General features: G+C 41.0%; 1 protein-coding gene across 5 annotated transcripts in view; it reads left to right on the top strand.

The window, feature by feature from the left end:
- Positions 1-8,415: 8,415 nt before the first annotated feature.
- NSD3 (nuclear receptor binding SET domain protein 3) overlaps positions 8,416-18,921 on the top strand; it is a 34,910-nt gene continuing 24,404 nt past the window's right edge. For all 5 annotated transcript variants that reach the window (XM_009807685.2, XM_009807684.2, XM_009807683.2 and 2 more), the window contains exons 1-6: positions 8,416-9,103; positions 12,763-12,831; positions 13,287-13,446; positions 13,893-14,047; positions 14,869-15,372; positions 16,184-16,310. In XM_009807685.2, coding sequence (XP_009805987.2) covers positions 8,420-9,103; positions 12,763-12,831; positions 13,287-13,446; positions 13,893-14,047; positions 14,869-15,372; positions 16,184-16,310 — 1,699 coding nt within the window. In that variant the 5' untranslated portion in view covers positions 8,416-8,419. The remainder of the gene's footprint in view (positions 9,104-12,762; positions 12,832-13,286; positions 13,447-13,892; positions 14,048-14,868; positions 15,373-16,183; positions 16,311-18,921) is intronic.

The following is an 18,921-nucleotide window of genomic DNA, read 5'->3' as shown; positions in this document are numbered from 1 at the left end:
CAGAGGGCCGGCGCGGGCAGCGCTCAGTGACGCGCAGCGGGAGCCGCTGGCTTGTCCCACCCTGGGCAAGCGGCGGTCCCCAGCGGCTCCGTATTCCCCGCTCTAGGGAACGGAGGGCGGTTCTGCGGCAGGTAACTGGGCGAGCGACCAGGTTTTGGAGGGGGCCGGCGGGGGGAGCGGGTCTCGGCGAGCCCCAGGCCTTTTGGGGGAAGAAACTTGGGTTTAGAGCCTGCACCGCGCTCTTCTGAAATGATGCAAAACTGTCTTCATGACCAAACTGCGTACTTGTCAACTTCTCGGATAAAAAGGTTTTCATTGCGTGCTGTTAAGAACTGTGTATAAGTGAAGGGTTTGTTGTTTCTTGGATTTTTCTTTTCCCTTTGTGGTACTGTTGCATTGTACTTTGTTCTGTGTCTCACTCTGCTTTCTTTTGGCTGTCAGTATACTCGATAATTTTAATACAGGTTTAAGAATTTCAATTTGTTGTTAAAAAAATATCTTAATAACAACATAGTTTTATATATACCAGCCAACCCAAAAGACAATGTAAAGTAGCCTATAATCATAGTTGAAGCAAAAATTGTAGCCTGTTTTGATCGCTGTTTAGGTCTTCCAGTGGCATATTGTAGAGATGCACAGAGGCTGTTTTGGCAGTTAGATTTTTTTTTTTTTTAAAGTTTTTAAATGAACTGCTTGAAAAGATTTTGCTCCAAAAAGTGAGCATGTGCTTTCTGAAGTTACAGAGTAAGGATGGAGAATGATCAAAGACTGTATGTTTTGTTTTAATACAACTGTGTTTTGCATTTTTCAGTTCAGCAAGTTTGCCTGAGTTTGAAGTGATTCACATGAGATACGTTGCAGTTATTACACTGGTTTTGATATGTGAAAGTATGCAATGACTTTTACAATATTGGTATTGCCAAAGGTCTGACTGCTGGTTTTACATGAATATCAATCCGTGACTCTCCCTGAAGAGCAAAAGATTTTCCTCCGCGTTTCCTGTTTGATACTGAGGCTCTAAAAACAAATGAGTACTTTAAGCTCATTTTCAAGACAAACCCCTTTTCTCTGTTTTTTTCTTTTTAATCCATGGTGTTTTCTTTGCTGCTGTCCGAGTTATTTCTTTCCATGTCACCATGGGAAACTTGTTAAAAGTGGCCTTATCAAAACCATATTACAAACATGACTATTTCTTTTGGCATTTAAAAAAAACAAAACAACAAAAACCACCTTTAAAGGTATACAGGGAAGAAATCAGTCAGCCTTACCACATGCTTTAAAGTTTGTCAGGAGGCCTCTGATTCACCGTCAGTGTCTGCCAGAAGAGACTGCTCAGTCCAGCTGAAGCCAGTAGAAATTCACAGGCTACAGATTTTCTGCTCATGAGTCTACATGCTGTTGAAAAACTTGGCATTGTCTGAATGTATGTAAATAAAACTTTCCATGCATGATTTCTTAAGGACATTCAGAACAAAATGGGACAAAGCAGACTGCAAATACTGAATGCAGGAATCAGTAAGAATAATTGTTTTATTTCTGCCTACAGTTCACATAATTTGAACACCACAGGATGCAGTTACAGTTGATAAAGGCAGCCCTCCAGGTGATTTTTGACATGACTGTAGAAAAAGTGTGGGTATGTTCAGTTCTAGTGAGGAGTTTGGTGGCAGGTGTGTATGCTGAACTGCAACAAACCCCAAGTTGTACATTTTACGTGGTTCCAGCTGGGCAGTCTTAAGGTTTTGAGAGGAGGAATGGAAACACGACAGAAGTCAATTGCATCACTTAAAAATCCCAACCAACCTAGCCTGTTCCAGCCAAACAGCTGTCTGCTTGTAAAACACGTGTAGCGGTGAACATCTGTTGAGAATACTTGCTACGGGGATTAGGCCCTTGAGATGACCAGTAACAGCGCAGGTTAGATACAGGCATACATTGGCATGAAACAGCACAGGAAATGTCAGTAAATGTATGTGTGGTGACTTGGGTAATGACGGGGTGGTAGGATACGAACAGATGTTTGAATCTCTCTGATTTAGGCCTGTGTAGACAGGAGCTGGGTTGTCGTTTGTGCATAAAGATGGCCTAGAACTTCTGCTTTCGAGACTGTTGATAGAAGGTCCAGCTCAGGGTGACGAGGCAGTGACACCGTTCACTGAACACGTAAGGCTGACTCAAATTATTGCTTTCTCAACTCAGTGAGCCAGCAGGACAGTTTCTGTTCTCACAGCAGATACTTTCCATCTATGCAAAATGCTTTGCCTCTAACAAGTGCTAACCCAACTGCTTTAGGCAGGGCCACCCACATGGTGGTTGTCAACAGAAAAGGGTAAAATGAATTCAAAAACGTTTTGGGGAAAATTGGTTTAAAATATGTGTGTTCCAACACTTTTTATCAGTAGGTGTTGTGTCAGCTGATCGCTGTGGTGGTAGCCGGGCTCAGATTAACAGGCCTCTGCACTGGTCGGAGCAGGGTTTGTCAGCTGGTAGCAGTGGGCAGGAGGTGCACAGAACACCGTGGGTCTCAGCCGTTGAGGGAAAGCGCTGTTGTTTTTGCCCTGGCTTCTGGCTGCCTCTGGCGAGGTACGGGCAGTTTCTCAGAGTTCTGTATCCAGCAGGCTTTGGAGACAGTCCTCCCTCCTCGTGCCTGGGAGTTCTTACCTTGGGCTCCTGTTCGGTGATAAATAGTGGTGGGTGCTTCTGACGTTTAGGAAATTTCTCTTATGCATTGCATAGTTACCGTATCTTTTTTCACTTTTTTGAGCTCTTCCTGATTGAGCAATAATACAGCGGATAGATGCATGTTTGTGTATTTTGTAGGTTAGTCCTACTGTGTTGCTGTATTTTGTGCAAACCTACAAAACTCCCTCTTTGGGAGGAAGAAAAACTTTCATCAATAATAAATGGGATCAGCAGCGTTCAGAATTGTTTGACAATCTGAGAGGTCAGTTATTAGCCTACTGCAGCATGAAAGCGATATTTGAGAACTTCGTAAGTATCTTGTTTTCTGAGAGTGGAGTTGCAAAATACTCATACTAAAAATGGCTTTAGATAAGTGCAATTGTTGGTGAAAAATGTGAACCCAGAGGATTCCTAATCTCTTCAAAACTTTCCCATGACTGGGCACTCACTGTTGAAGGTGCAACTGATTTTTTCAAGTTATGCTCAGTCAAGTTAAGAAGCTCGGAACAGGAAGTGAAACAAACTTAATGTAAGAAAGAGTACTGTAAGAGCTCTACTAGGTTGACCTACCTTATCTTGTACTGCCTGTATTTTTTATTTCATTTATGTTTTCCTCTGATATTTGAATTGTGACTCTCCGATGGGCAACATGAAAATATTTGCTCGAACAGTGTCCATGTGTAGAGTCTCAGTGTCTGTAAACAGTCCTGTTTTCCTGCTCGGTCAGAAGATCCTACAGCCGTGGGAAAGGACAAGTATAGAATGCTGGCTACCCAGTTCTAGAGAACAAACTCTCTTTCTCTCATTAGGAAGTGCAGCTACAGTTTTGAAGGTATCGTTGATTTCAAGTTGTTTCCCAGCTGCTATAAAGGATCCTTTTTCTTATAAATAATTTCTTGAAATAATAAATTGTTTCTTTATCTGTTGATTGAGTTCCAATGGCATATCAGTGCGGTATCTGTTATGGGTCATACTTGGAAGCTAAATTCTACAGCTTGCAGGAGGCTGATACTGTAATGTAATAGAGTAATTGCTGTTGTAGTGAGAAGAATTTATTCTGAAATACTTTTCTGCAAGATCAACATGTATCACTGGAAATCACATTCACTTGTGGTTTTAGGTAGCGTTCCTCTGCTGAGAAAGGATGGGTGCGACTCTCTTGAGCCTGTTGGTATTTCAACGACAATGGGGTATTCTGTGCATTAGAACTTGGGAGTGACTTTTACAAAGTAATCCTTCCTTAGGTTTAAACATTGAGATTCCTGTACGCTGAGGACTCGTGTTGTTCTGTTATTTCGGTAGCTCCAGGGGCTGTCCTTTCACTGTAACGTGGCCCCGTTGCCGCTTCACTGGGTAGCAACTGAGAAATGAACAAACTGATGCAGAGTTTTGGAAAGGAAGAAGAGTGGGAAAATCTGGGTGTGTTAACAGTGATGACAGCGAAAGACTCGGAAGGAAGAAGCTCTCGATGATGTCAGCTCTGTGGGAGGAGAGCAACCTCTTGTGTTTTAAGGCTGTTGAGAGTAGCAATTCAGTGAAGCAATAATCCTTGCTTCTGCAGCCTATATAGGAAGATAATGAGGCCGGTGTACAAATTGCCCTGACTATGAAGCATACGGTGGAATTGAGGTCTGTTTTACACAGGTGCGCTCCAGAAAGGAATTACTTAAAAAATAATCAAAACTATTTTCTTTTACTGGTAATTCCTAAATCCAACGTACATAGAGTGTTTTGAAGTTCACTAATGCACAACTTTTGTCACGTAACAAAATGAAGTGCGCTGATGACTCTTAGTGCCTGTGGAAGCAAGTGCATTGACAGCTTTGGGAACTGTCGCAGCTGGGGACTGGCTGCTGTGGAGAGCGATACAGCACGGGCAGACTTTGACCTGGAGGGCTGTATGTGGAGGAGATAAGAAAGACAGGACACTGTCGTGCAGCTTTTGAATTATGTTAATACCATGTCTGGATCTCATTAATACCACTTTGGTGGGATAGTTATACCAAGGTGTCAGCAGAGAACTGCTTCTCAACACCAGCAAAACTGCATTTTTGCTGCTATACCTTATTTCAGCCCTTCTGAGAAAAATAAGCTGCCCTGGCAAGAGCATTCTTTGTGTACGGGTAAGGACTTTTACTGGCTGCGTTCATCAAGTGTTGCATCTTACTGTAGACCCAGATGGACGTGACCATGACGAGAAGCCTGTAGTGTTGTCACGGCTTAGTGCTCTAGGCTTGTGACAGGGAGTTCTTCCTATTAGGAACAGGGCTGAGGCTCATAAACAGTCTTTGTTAAATCACTCAGCAGTCTGTAGATCATCAACTTTCTAGATGGAATAAGAATGGGTGAATATGAATAGCCTAATACGGTACATTGTAGTCGGCCAGATATATGCATGTAACATCCCAGAGAATAAATACACCTTGGTGTCCCAGTGAAATGCTGCACAAAATAGTTTGGTTTATATCCCAACTTTTTAAAGTGTGGTAGCTCTTTTAAGGAAAGACTGAAAGTGGCCAGTGTAACAAAAAAGGTCTGTTCTTATTTCAAAAGGATGGGATACGGTAATGCTTTTTAGGGCAGAAACTTTTTGCTTAGGCTGTTTTGTACGATTCAGTGCTTCTCAAACTGAAGTGTTTGGCTGTGGACTGTATGAACAGCTTTCTAGTGTTCTGTATGCAGCCTCACCTGATGTTGTGGCTCAATTTTAGAGAAGTCTTTAAGGAGGATTTAAGTGAACTCAACATACCAGCCTGGCAACAGATCAGAATTTCTGTAACGTTGTCCGCAGTGACATGCCATTAAACTGCTGCCAGAGGAATGAACTGGATGATCAAATCGTGTAACCCACAGGTCACAGTAGTAGGAGAGCAGGTTTTTTTCTCCCTGATGCAACAGTTGAGGCACAAGTTCTCAGTCTTACTAAGTTGTATGACTGGAAGATGGTTGTACAGATGTACAGTTTCAAGACAGTCTCCTGAATGTAAGTATCCCTTGCTGATTTGAAAACGAGGGTTTGTGGAGGCTCTAAATCTGATGGTGTTGGCTGGATGAGGATTAGTTGTTCTGGTAGTGGCAGTGAGGTTTTTTTCCTCTTACACCATGAGATACTTGCTCGTTAGAGGAGCTGTACTGTCTAGTGAAATGAGTAGTCTGCCTTAATATTTGACATTGTAAGTAAGGCCAAAGAACCCGCACCTGGGAAAAAAAAGTCTTTTAAACATATTATCATCCTTTCTCTCTCCTCTCAAGAGAGAAATGAAAAGTGTTAAAATTATTTTACTACATCAGATTAGCATCCTCCAGCAGGACCCAAAACTTAGAAAGTTTCCACTCTTAGTCAGATTATAAGCAGGAAAACGTAAAGCATAATTATTCAAATACCATGTGTCATGAGCAAAGTTGTTCTTAATGAAGCACAGAATGGTGTATAGTTTTGTTTGTTTGTTTTAGAGTTTTGCTTTCTGCAAGTTGATTTTTGCTTTCTATAGTTCTGGTGTGGCCACACCCAAGTTGGGTCCTGGTGTGATATACTTTAACAGATCCCTTATTTAACATTCTGGTGCTTAGTTCTACTAAACTAAATGGATGGTCTTACTTTCAGAGTATTTGGGTAAGAGTGATTTAATTACTATTAAAAGAAAACAGCAACAATAAAAAAATTGGGAAGTTGAGAGTAATTCTAAAATTTCTGAAGCTATTTCTGCTTTGACTCTGTCCATCCAGCAATGGATGTGCCAGGATGACTAAAGCACTGTTGCAGCTTCTCAAGATAAGTTGGGGTGTTTTTTAAGTATTCAGAAGAAATAAAAAAGATTGAACCTGGTTTTAGTAACAAACAAGAGCAGCCTAGGGTGCAGTTTCTTACTAGTGTGAGAAATCTGTTGTTTGCTCTTCAGTTTGGCAGATGTAAAGTAAGAATTAATGGGTAAATAGTACAAACAGTCCCACTTCCTCTTCCTAGAATGGGTGGTGGTTTTGTGTTTTCGACCTTGATACGCAATCCTGCTTGCTCCATGTGGTGTCCCTCAGATACGCCGTCCCCTCGACAGTGACATTTTTGTGTTGTTTTTGTGGCTGATGTGCAGAGAGCTGCTGGAGAGAAGACATGGTTTTACAGCCATGAGACTGCAATTAGTGAATTTTGCTGCATAGCATTGTGCCATTAAGTTGTTTCCCTAAGTCACTTAATTACAGTGACAAATGTGCCCCTAGTTGATTGCATGGAGCAGTAAAGATGAATACAAAAATCAATGTAATCTGAGCATGAAGTCCACAAAACATAGAGCAAAATTCTGGTCAAGTTCTTACTTGTTACTGTTATAACTTCAGTTTCTTTTTGCAGTCTCGGAGGAGGGAAGTTGTTCTTAGTGTTTTGAACACTATTAGATAAGGTATTGAGATACGTTGCATCGGGAGGGTGAGAATTTAATGTGGGCAGGGTTATATGTAGATTCTTATTATGAGAAGTATCTGTGGGATGTGTTAATGTCGTTTCAAACCCTGATCAAAAGGGCACAGTAACCCTCCTATACAGAGACAGAATAAATAATACAGAGCTATGTTTACTTTGGAAGGGCTAAATTGACCTTGCTTGGAAGCAAACTTGTATTTCTTACCTGAGGTTTAGGTCACTGCACTGTATATTTCTTCTTGTTGAACATCAAGATTATTTAGGTGAATGCAAAAGCCTTCTCTGAGTCAGTAGCTGAGTTTCAGAAATATAACTTTGATTTAGTCTGACGTTGGTGTTTTAATATGCAATGGAAAATTGAAAGTGTGTATGACAGCTTTCTCAGCTGTAATCTAATTTCTGTGAATAACCTCAGGTTTTGGAGATCTTTTGATGCTGAGGCTATTTTTCTCTCCCTCAGAACCATGTAGTGTTCAAGCCCAAAGTGTTTAATATTAAAATAAGGTGGGGGGTAGTGAGTGAGGAGAACAACCCTCCTCGCTTAGCTGCTCAGAGCCAAGGGGTGCAAACTCTGCTCTGCTTTTCTGGTGAGGTAGCAGGTTGGGAAACCCCATCTGAGGCTGTCATACCATCTGAACTGGTTTTCCCAGCAGGTGGGGTGGAATGACCTATTCCCTTTAATTGTGCCGTCATTCAGAAAAGCCCATGGCTTAGGTCTCCTGCTGGCCTGAGGGCTGCTCGTCTGTCTTGAATTTTAGCGAGGAGATGGGGAGGAAGAGAAGAGTGTTTGAGGAGTCTTTATGTGGTTTTTCTGGCTTGTTAGATTTGCAGTGACTATGGTGTCAAGACAACGTGGTATCTTCTGTATGCTTGAGGGTCGAAAGTCTGCTGTCTTACTGCTTTGCGTTAGAATAACGCTTCCGAGCACCAAACTAGGAGGGCTGTAGCGAGTGGTTGGAATTTTAGCACCATTATTCTGCCTTTGTAACACTGGGGCTCAATTTTTAAATGCTTGTAGGTCCTTATAACATTTCTTTAAATGTCTTGGAAAAGAAGAAAGTGGTCATGTGAAAAAGCTGTTCTGCAGAAATGTATAAAGAGTGCTTTTTAAAGATTCAGCAACACCAGTCCTCTCTAAATCCATGAGAGGGTGGCTACTGAATGGAGAGGGGGAAATTGGTCTTTAGGTCTCTTTTTTTTTTCCCCCTCAACAGTTTAATTTGCTTAATTATTATCTTTTGATTTACACTGACTTCTTTTTTCCCTTCCCTGCCTTTAGGCCCTATGAGAAAAAGGGAAAGCTAAGGATGCTGGAGCAGAACAATGGATTTCTCTTTCTCTTTCATGCAAGGGATCATGGGAAACACAATTCAGCAACCACCTCAACTCATTGACTCAGCCAACATCCGCCAAGAGGATGCCTTTGATGCCAGCAGTGACATTGCTGAAGATGGTGGACAAACGCCATACGACACTGCCCTGCAGCAAGGCTTTCAGTACCCTACGCCCACGACGGAGGACCTTCCACCCATCACTAATGGCTACCCACCAACAATCAATATGTACGAACCTCAAGCCAAATACCAGACGTACAGTCAATATCCCAATGGTTCTGCCAATGGTTTTGGTACGGTCAGGAACTTTAGTCCCCCAGAGTATTACCAAATGGAAAACTCTAATGCAAGGCCGCACGAAGTTCTGGAAAAACCTTCCCCTCCACAGCCACCGCCTCCACCACCACCTTCAGTTTCACAAACGGTGATTCCAAAGAAGACTGGCTCACCAGAGATCAAATTAAAAATAACCAAAACTATCCAGAACGGCAGGGAATTGTTTGAGTCCTCTCTGTGTGGGGACCTTTTAAATGAAGTACAAGCGAGTGAGTATGCTAAGGCGAAACATGAAGGGAGAAAAGAGAAAAGGAAAAAAAGTAGCAAGCATGACTCTTCCCGATCGGAAGAGCGCAAGTCGCACAAAATTCCAAAATTAGAACCAGAGGAGCAAAATGTAAGTGGAATAATAGTTTCAAGCGTCTGTATACCTGATACTGTTGATGGAGTATGAGTCTTCGGCAGTGTTTTTCCTTACTTTTAATTGTATACATACTTAAAGTCATGAGGCTTTATTTACTTGTCAGATATTCAATATTAGGTTGCTAGAAACTGTTTTGGTTAACAGTTTTGGAAACGGTTTTGGTTAAAAGACTGTACATAAAAAATAAATGTTAGAAAGGGTTATATAATATTTTAAAATATTATTTAGTGTTTTAGCATGTTCAGAGTTTGCTACACTTTGGACAGTGTTGAAGATGAAGCTTTTGGCCAAAAGCTTACAAGCATCCACATTCCTAAAACTGCCTCTCAACGTAATGCTGGGTTATTCAGTGGAAAGTCGGATTACTTGGAGTATTCAGCACTGCAGCTTTTCATTAATTTTTTGAAAGATATTCTAAATATCGTGATGATGTGCAAAACCCAAGAGCTATGTAGTATATGTAGAAGCCAGTAGAAATTAGTATTCTAAACCAGTAGGCAAATTAGAAGTACCAGCTGACTCTGCAAACTTTGGGAAAATTCAATATTGACGTCTATTACCGTTTCTGTCAAGTTTTGTAATCTGGTTGTACGTATACAGGGTGTGTATATATACGTGGTGTTTTAACTTAGATTCCAGAAAGTAGAGACACAAATTACTGGTCTTTGGCCCTCTCAGCCATTCTTTTTTCTTCAATTTTATAAGCCACTTCATTACTTCTGTTTCCTTTTCTCTTGCTTATCCCTGCCAACTCTGTGATACTGGTTTCTGTATTTCCCAGTTTGAGGGGAATAGGTGGCAGAGAGGGGTGGCGAGTGTCAGGAATGGAGAAGTTGTCATGTCAGGCCAGGGCAGAAATTGCCCAACTCGGCCTGGGCTGTTACAGTACATAGCTCAGTTTCTTGCAAATTCCTGTGAAACCCCTTGATACTTGCTGCTTTTGGTAGGTCTGGGAGAAGATCCTGTCCTGTAGGGATCAGGACTCTGATCTAGTATAGCAGGTTCATATGCTTGATGTATTGTTATTGTTGTTGTTATTTTTAATGGAAGACACGCTCATTTCATGCCTTACAAGGAGTATTTACAAGTTTTACAACTGTTATATCTTCCTTCTGGCAAGCGGACCTCTTCCAGAGGTCATCTTGATGATGTGTCAAGATTTTGAGCTTCTACTGTATTTGATCACCATAGTTGGCTCTAATGAAGCTTAGCAAGACCTTAATAAACATTGTAATCCAAACTTGAAATGGACTATCCAATTAAAATACGAGCCATCTGTGACTGCACTTGTACGTAATTTTCTTGATCTCAGCAATGCTGTTTGAAGCCACTTTCAAGTGGCTGTAGCCACTGACAGGTCCAGCTGGCAACCTGCTACCAGGAGGCAGTTATAATGGGAAGGTGATGTCCCAAATGGCGTCTCCCTCGTGCCTGCATTACACCTGCGTACAGGGGTAGAAGAGGGGTCTTTTCTCACGGCCAGCTCTCTGCTGAATGCCTCTGCTGCTTGTACGCTGTTCGTCTACCTGTCCTTTGTTTGCTGCTCTAATCATACGTTTATCCCCCAAGTTTCACTTAAATCAAACGTCAGTGAGTTTGGTTCTTTCAGAGTTCAGCTGAAGGCATGGTCTTTTATGCAGGTTTTCTGGCCTCTTCTCCAGACTTCCGCGCCGCCCCCCACCCCCCCATCAGGCTGTCAGTTTTGCCTTACCATTTTGTCCTCCCTCTTACCAGGGGCTCTGATTCTACTCTTGAGGCTTCAGCTGTGTCTGCCCCTCTGTTTGACTGGTGTTACCTGGTTATCACGAGAACATAATCTTCTGTCTTTTCCAGCGTGCTGTCTTTCCCAGATTGAACTAAAACCTTGCCTCTCGAATTTCAAGTTCCTAGTCATATGTGTCATCCAGAATTCACCAGAAATCTTGGTCTTGCTTTTGTCCTCCTTGTAGCTTCCATTCCCTTTCAAAAGGTGTTGCAGTAAAATCTTTCATGTTATTCACCCCTGTTGCAGACAGAAGATCACTCTGACATGAACAGGATTTTGTGCTAGTGGGTTTTGTTATGAATTATCCAGTGCGGTCTCAGTTTCATCCTCCCACCGTTTGGCTTTCTGCTACGTGATTTCATCTTCATGTACGTTCATCATGTACACTTCTGTCATCTTCAGTATTAGTGGTATGAGACTTGTAACTTAGGATCATCCTAATAGGAACAAACAAAACTTCTGGTATGACAGTTGTTTTACGCTTTTATACTCAGTATGGGTATTTGAAAGTTGGGTGATCTGCAGTTGTTTCCTCATTCTGACACTGTAGTCTCTGTGGAAACCCACTGACTTTGGGGGGGTATGTTCATACTTGAAAGGCTGATTGGAAATGAAAATGTTATGAAAACATTGTTGAACTTTAAGCTTTGAATACTTGTTTTAAGAATAAGTGACTCTGCTCGTTCGTTGTATTCTGCGAGGAGCTGGAAGTTTGTAATCTGTGTAATCAGCTTGGCTCTTCTGGCAGAGGTGAAGCTTCCACTAACTCACTGTGGCAAAAGAAAGACAGGAGTCATTGCTGTGCTTTCTGCTGTACCAGGGAGGAATGATTTCTGCCCAGCAGGTAGTAATATGGTCGGTCTTAAATGATCATTTTCTACAGACAGCTCTAAATGAAATACTGACCTGTGCCACAACTGACTTCAGTTGTTCGGATGATGTTTACATGTGTGTTTCCTAGTTTCTCTGAGCTGAAGCATGCAGTATTGACTAACGTGGGGTCTTCGTTTTAAGCGGACTAGGTATAATTTGGATTAACAGCACTATTAGTTTCTCACTGCATGTGTCTGACTCCTTTTTGCTGCTCTTTGAGTCCTTTGACTACTGACTTCTCCTTTGCTATAGTAAAAGCAAATGTCTGGTCTCTGTCTCATTAGATAGCTCACAGCCCACCTCTTATCTTCTCAGCTGCTGTGTCATCACACTCCCTATCATGGCCACTCCACTGATGATGTTAGCTTCTGTTTAGTGATGATCCCTCTTCTGTCAAAACCTTTTCCTGTCCTACTCTGCCAGAATAGACTGCGTGCATGCCTCAGCCTGGTTTATAAACGCACCGTAGGCTTTGTTGTTGACTTTTGATCCTCCAGGTATATTTGTCAACCATATGCAACTTAACATCGATTTTTACAATTTTCATATTGTATATTTAATACGATTTTTGTAATGTAGTTTTTGAAAATAACTGGTATACAGTGAGACTTATCACGTTACTATGGATATCCTTCGTATGTTCTTATCTGCTTCTTGGAAGTTGTGTATTCATTTAGTGGAAAGTTATTTGGGTTTACTGTCTCTGAGTGTATGTTCTTCTATCAGCTGTTACAGGAGAACGTTGTATGTAGGTGTGATGGTGATGTAAATAGCGTAGGGAGAAAAGGTATATTTTTATTGTGGTGCTACTATGTTTTGAGTTGGGCATAAGGAATCATCATATTCATAATTTCTGGGTTCGTGGTTGCCTTTTTCTCTGTGAATTATTTTTTTTCTGCCTGGTTTCATTATTATGCTTTTTTTTGTTTTACTGTCCCCTTACCTTGTTTGTGTTTGTTTTCCTTTTTTCTCTTCATTGTTGCCCATTCCCTAGAGACCAAATGAGAGGCTTAGCGTGCCGTCAGAAAGACCAAGAGAAGATACAGTGTTGGAGGAAACCCCGGTTAGTACATATACTAATTAACACTTTTTGAACTTCTGGTGTGTTACTAATTTTGGACTAATTATTACATGGATCCTTTAATTTGTCAGATAAACCAGTTGCCATTTCTTTTAAACCCTTTTTAATCATTACTGCATCAAAACATCTCTTCTTGTACTGTATTTACTGCTTTAATTTTATCCCAGAAGCAACATTCTTAACTTACGAAGCAGAAACTTTTTTGGGGTGGTGGTGGAGGTTGCTGTTGTGCATCTTGGTTTGTCAAGGACTATCTTGTGTAAATCCTAGCTGTGTGTAACTCCTTTCTGTTGTGTTGCTAAGAAATGTTTGTCTCATGTTAGATTATCAAATGTCAGGGATACCTGAGAGAAAAAACAAGTGTCTGTGGATAGCGTGTGCATCTCTAAGTGCATTAAATTGTCTTCTGTGGCTTTAAGCTTGCATTTTCTTTGTAGGTCCAGCAGTTCTTGCCTTCTCTTCCAACACAAGTCACCCATGACATCAAGTTTCAGGTTGGCGATCTGGTTTGGTCCAAGGTGGGAACATACCCATGGTGGCCTTGCATGGTTTCATGTGATCCGCAGCTTGATGTTCATACCAAAATTAATACAAGAGGTAAGGGAGGAAGATCTTTGCCAGAATCTATGAAGTGTCTGTAGTTGTTCCTTTGTTAAAAATATCTTCTCTTTGAAATCCCTTTGCAGGATGAATTCTGCTTGTGTGTATGCTAAACAGGACTATTCCTGAAATGTATAAAACTAGTACTTATTAAATTATCTCTACAGATGAGCCTGTGCAAACTAGGCTTGTGTGCAGATGCTCCCTCTTTTCTCCAGTCCATGTATTTATGAGAAGACACTGATAAGTGTGAAAGTGTTCAGTGTGGGCAAGGTATACTTATCTTCCCATCTTAAACTGTTCTAAACATAGGCTCGTCTTATTTCTAAACTTTAGCTAGGTACTTCCACCTGCAGGAATTGAGTGATGTGGAGGAGGAGAGCATAAGCTAAACCAGCAAAGTGATGTTGATAAAACTGCTGACTAGAATTTTTCATTTTCAGGTGCCCGTGAATACCATGTTCAGTTTTTTAGCAACCAGCCAGAGAGGGCATGGGTGCACGAGAAGCGCGTTCGCGAGTACAAAGGACACAAACAGTATGAGCAATTACTGGCTGAGGCTGCTAAGCAAGCCAGCAACCACTCTGAGAAACAGAAGGTATGACGAACGCTAATTGTGTAGAGAGTTATCTACAGTGCCTGTGCGAGTGAAACTCTCGTGGGGCAGTTCTGAAACACTGTAGTACTTTACCTTGTAAAGGGTTGTCTGCATTTCACTGGCAGCATTGTTTTTCACAAAAATAACAAAAATGCTTCCATACTCTTATGACTTCCATGTGAAAAGGCTGATAGCTGAACCTACTTTGTTGGCTCCTCATGATGGTAGTCATCCTGCGCATTGGAGACAGTTTTACATCTTTATTAGAATATTAAATAAAAACAGTTTTGTGTGTTCACTATTAACCTGTTCTTTGGAAAATACAGTTTTTAAATGATACTCTTCCAGCCCCTGATACTAGTGGATATGTTCTTTTCCATTGTTTTATTGGAAAGGACGTGTTAGCTACAGGAATTACTGTGTAGATGGACTACTTCAGTCAGTATTTATGCTAGTCAAAATATTGATGTGGAAGGAAAAGGGTGTTTCTAGAAAAAGAAGGAGGATTTAAAAAGTAGATAAATTAGGATTAATTCTGTGTCTCATAACAGAATTAAGGCTTGAATATTGCCTGTTCTTGTCTTTAGTGAAGTTGTAACTCAGGGCAGACACTTTCAATTGTGATAGTCATATCACCTAGCTGGAGTATCTGCCTGTACTCTGAGCAGGGGATTCACTGCCCACCTTTCAAAAGTCTCTGTAAATGAAGAGCAAACTTAAGTCTGCTGACTGAGAGATTTCAGGAACCTCAGGATTGCATTTTAAGTGCTATGCATGGCAAAATCTTCAGTGTAATTAGCTGCTTGTCTTTGTTCCTCAAGATTCGCAAACCAAGGCCGCAAAGAGAGCGTGCTCAGTGGGATATTGGTATTGCCCATGCTGAGAAAGCATTGAAAATGACTCGGGAAGAAAGGATAGAACAATACACCTTCATTTATATAGACAAAGAGCCAGAGGAGGTTTTGTCAAAAGCCAAAAAGACTGCTGCTTCTAAATCAGAGGCCAAGAAGAACCGACGACCGAAGCCAGCATTGAACACCCAGCCAGAACATGCCAACGTGGTAGCAGCGTCGCCTTCAAATGCTGAGGTGCGAAGACAAAGCCAACGGAGGCAGTCAAGTGTGGAAGAAGAGGAGCCACCTCCTGTGAAAATCGCATGGAAAACAGCTGCAGCTAGAAAATCCTTACCAGCTTCAATAACCATGCACAATTTGGATCTTCAAAAATGTAACATGTCTCCAGTTGTTAAAATTGAACAGGTTTTTGCCCTTCAGAATGCTGCTGGGGATGGAAAACTCATCGATCAGTTTGTTTATTCCACTAAGGTATGTACTTTGTGTAGTGACTCCTCTTTTGTTCATCAATTATCCCAAGTCTGTCTTACTGTGGAGCTTAAACTTGTGTCCATTAAGCTTTCACAATACCTGTTCCTTTCATTGGAGAGATTATATCTATCAAAAGACAGATGTGACAACAGAATCTTTTAGTGCACTGAACTCTTAATTTCAGTGCATCCAAAAGGCTCTGCAGTAACCATTTTGCCTGGTGGCAGAGGAGCTCCCCACTGATGGTCACATTTTTGCTCATAATGCATTCAAAATATTAAAGCTGTTTAATTCTACCTTTCTAGTTGAAATAATCCAGAAATTCTCTGTAAATCTTAAAATCAATGGATTCGTGAGAAACAGACGAGATGAGAAAACTGTTATTAATGTATTAAAAAGTAATATCGACATTTTGTGTAACAGACTTCTAAAATGAGTTCTGCCTCCTAGCTTCCTTCAGGTGCACAGCAGCTTCTCACAGTCAGTGTAAGGAAAAGGTTTAGAGCTATTTCTCTGCCTCCTTCTGCCTCTCTACCTGGAGGGTATTTATTTCATCCTAAGCAATTAGAGAGAAGGTAATGTTTAGAAAAGTCACTGGAATTTTTTTTTTCCTTGTGTGTAAGGGGAGATTGAGAGGGATGGAAAGTTCTGCAAGGAAGCAGTTCAGTAGTAGATATCACTATGTGTATGTGTTGCATTGAAGAGAGTTGAATGTTTCTGTTGTGAGACTTAGGAGTAGATTGGTATGCCTGTTAGCATCAACACATGCATAAATAGGTTAAGAGAGTCTTTACTTCTTTTTCTTTTTAAGGGAGTTGGTAACAAAACAGAAATAAGCGTCAAAGGACAAGAAAAACTTAATTCTTCATCAAATCAGAGAAATGACAAAGCAGCGGTGCAAAATGTGTCCTCTCCTGAAACAACTTCTGGGTCAACAGGTAGGCAAAATTGCAGAATCCTTGTCTGAACTTTAGCAATCTAGCATTTAAATTCAAATATCAAACCCAACATTTTTCTCATTAGTTAAAATTATTACTAACATCTTTCTGTTTACATAATAGTTGTAACAAGCATGGCTAACATAACACAGGATGAGCCCAGATGCTTGAGAAACACAGGATGTCTTTGTGGTGGGATTAGCTGGTTTGGCCTCTGAACTTTTAGCGTCTGCAACTTGCCGTATCTAAGTCAACATATTAGAAGGATGGATGCCTTGTGGAGAGCAGATGGCGAGTTGTTTTAGAAGACAACATAGTGGATGTGTGTTAGCAGAGTATTGTAATGGCTTTTGGCACCAAATGTAAAATACAGCAGCTGGGATCAAAGGAAGAGAATCTGGAGGTGGCATAGTTCAGTGAGGAATGACTCTGAATCGGGATGGGTGCTTTCCTAGACTTTGTTGTTGAGTTCCTGCATGACCTTTGTAAAGGACAGTGATTTCTTTTTTAAACTGCTTCAACTAACTCCATCAGCAAAATGAGATAATGCTTGCCTTCTGAAGGCATTTTAGGGGCCCCATCACAAAGCACTAAGTTTTGAAGTATTATGTCTGAGGGAGAAGAACCACTGAAGCAAATAATGGAGCTTGAGACTGCAAAGGGAAAGCCTGGAACAAGCTATTTGAAGTTTAATTTGTAGTACAGTAGTAGAGAAGAATGAGAAAGATAAACTGCATGAGTGCTTTCTAGACTTGGAACAGAAAAACAACATTTCTTTGACGTTCTGATTTTTGAGAAACAACTAATGGGAATTCTTCCAAAGGGATTGAGCTTTTTTCCACTAGCAGAAATTTGTCTGCAGTATGTCCTCTCATCATCCTCAAGAGGAGACAGATACCCTTTGGTGAAAGGATGGAGGTTCATGAAAAGAGACACTTTTGAGTTGTCCTAAACCAAGAGCTTTTCAAGTTCCTCTAGTCCCTATAGTGACTTCTGTTTTTCAACCACAGATTTTGTACAGGCCATGTAAAATCCATTAACTATTGCATGTTTGTTACTGTGCTTGTAATCACATCCTTGGTATAGTCTCAAACATACTTAGTTTTACATCGGGTATGCAAAAGTAAATTTTAAGTTGCAGCAGGACACCTTGATTTTCTCTCACAGTAGGATGTACAAAAGCTCATGGTATGGAAGCAAAAAAAGATGGAAGACTTACTACAGTACACATGCTAAAAACCCCTCTTCTCTTCTTGAGAAAAAAAAATCTCATAATGTTGCCAAGTGTCACTTCTGCTTTAACTATTGGTCTGTTTGGTTATTTCTCCCTTTCCAAACAAAATAAATGAGATTCCAGGTCAGAAACCTCAGTGGTCAACAGACATGGGATCGCTGTCCTCTGCAAACACGCTTCAGTTTCTGTACTTGCATAGTTTTTAGGTAGGCTTATTTTTATGCACGTTGTTTTATGGACTGTGTTTGGGGACTTTACAATACAGGCTGAGTACTCTGGATATTCTGGTGTGAGTGGGATTTCCTCTGGCGTTGTCAACAGTGGTTCTTCTTTCCAGTTTTAGTTGCTGTAGCTACTTCAGTTTTTTCAAACAGTTGCTACTTTAATTGCCTTGCAGCAGGAGAGGTGATCGCTGTTTTGTTTCTCTCACCTGGGAACTAAAGGCTTCACCTTCACAATGGCTCTTCAGACATAGGGGGTGAGAATTCTGAGCCTCTCTTTTTTCATTTTCTTAGGTTTTTTGGATACGTAAAACTCCACCTGATAACACCCTATAGAGTGCATGAGCTTTACTTCAGTATACACTCCAAACAGTCACTTTCAAAGCCATTTCCAAAGTCCAGACAGTTATTGGTCCCCTCTCACGGAACATAACTGCGAAGTCCTTTTTTCAAATTTAAGGTCACCGGAACTTCAGAATACCTTTACGGTAAAGTATTTTACAGAATGACTCTGGGAGTCCTTATTAATAACTGCAGTTAGATATACAGAATTCCATAATGCCGGGAAAATAATTCTGTAACTTGAAATCTGATAATAAGAGAACAACTATGAGAATTCATAGTGCCTCTGGTCTCCACATACAGCTGAAACAGGATTAACCTGACCCGACCTGGCCAGTAGTGAGGTAGATTGCTGGTCTGAATTCTGTCCTGAAACTCTGGATCAAAATATGCACGAAGATGGGATAGGAGCATTGTGGAGGTGATGCACTGGATCCGTGGAGAGCGGGAAGAGGAAAAAGTGCCCATTGCATTGATCAATATTGCTTTCAGCCAATATTAGATGCAGTGATTCTGGAGTTTCTCTTGCGATACAGGGCTTGCATCTTATTTCCCTTACTACAGTGGGGGCAGCACAGGGAGAAAATACATTATTGATTAAATGAACTGTTTGGTTACACTTTCTCAAATTTACTTTAAGTTGCTTCAGAGAATGTCAGCTGAACACAAAGGTGACAAAAGATGGCCCCTAGCTTTAGTGTTGACATCCATCATAGCTGTGTGTATCTCTCAAAGGATGCGGCTCATTGGAACCAAAAGTTCCACTTGTGCTAACATGAAGGATGTTGAACTGAGTTATTACTTTCTGAATTAT

This window comes from Gavia stellata, chromosome 31 (assembly GCF_030936135.1).
Source record: "Gavia stellata isolate bGavSte3 chromosome 31, bGavSte3.hap2, whole genome shotgun sequence".
In the NCBI taxonomy this organism is placed as follows: domain Eukaryota; kingdom Metazoa; phylum Chordata; class Aves; order Gaviiformes; family Gaviidae; genus Gavia; species Gavia stellata.
The sequence above is the reverse complement of the archived record's forward strand: the minus strand, read 5'-3'. Positions and strand labels throughout refer to the sequence as shown.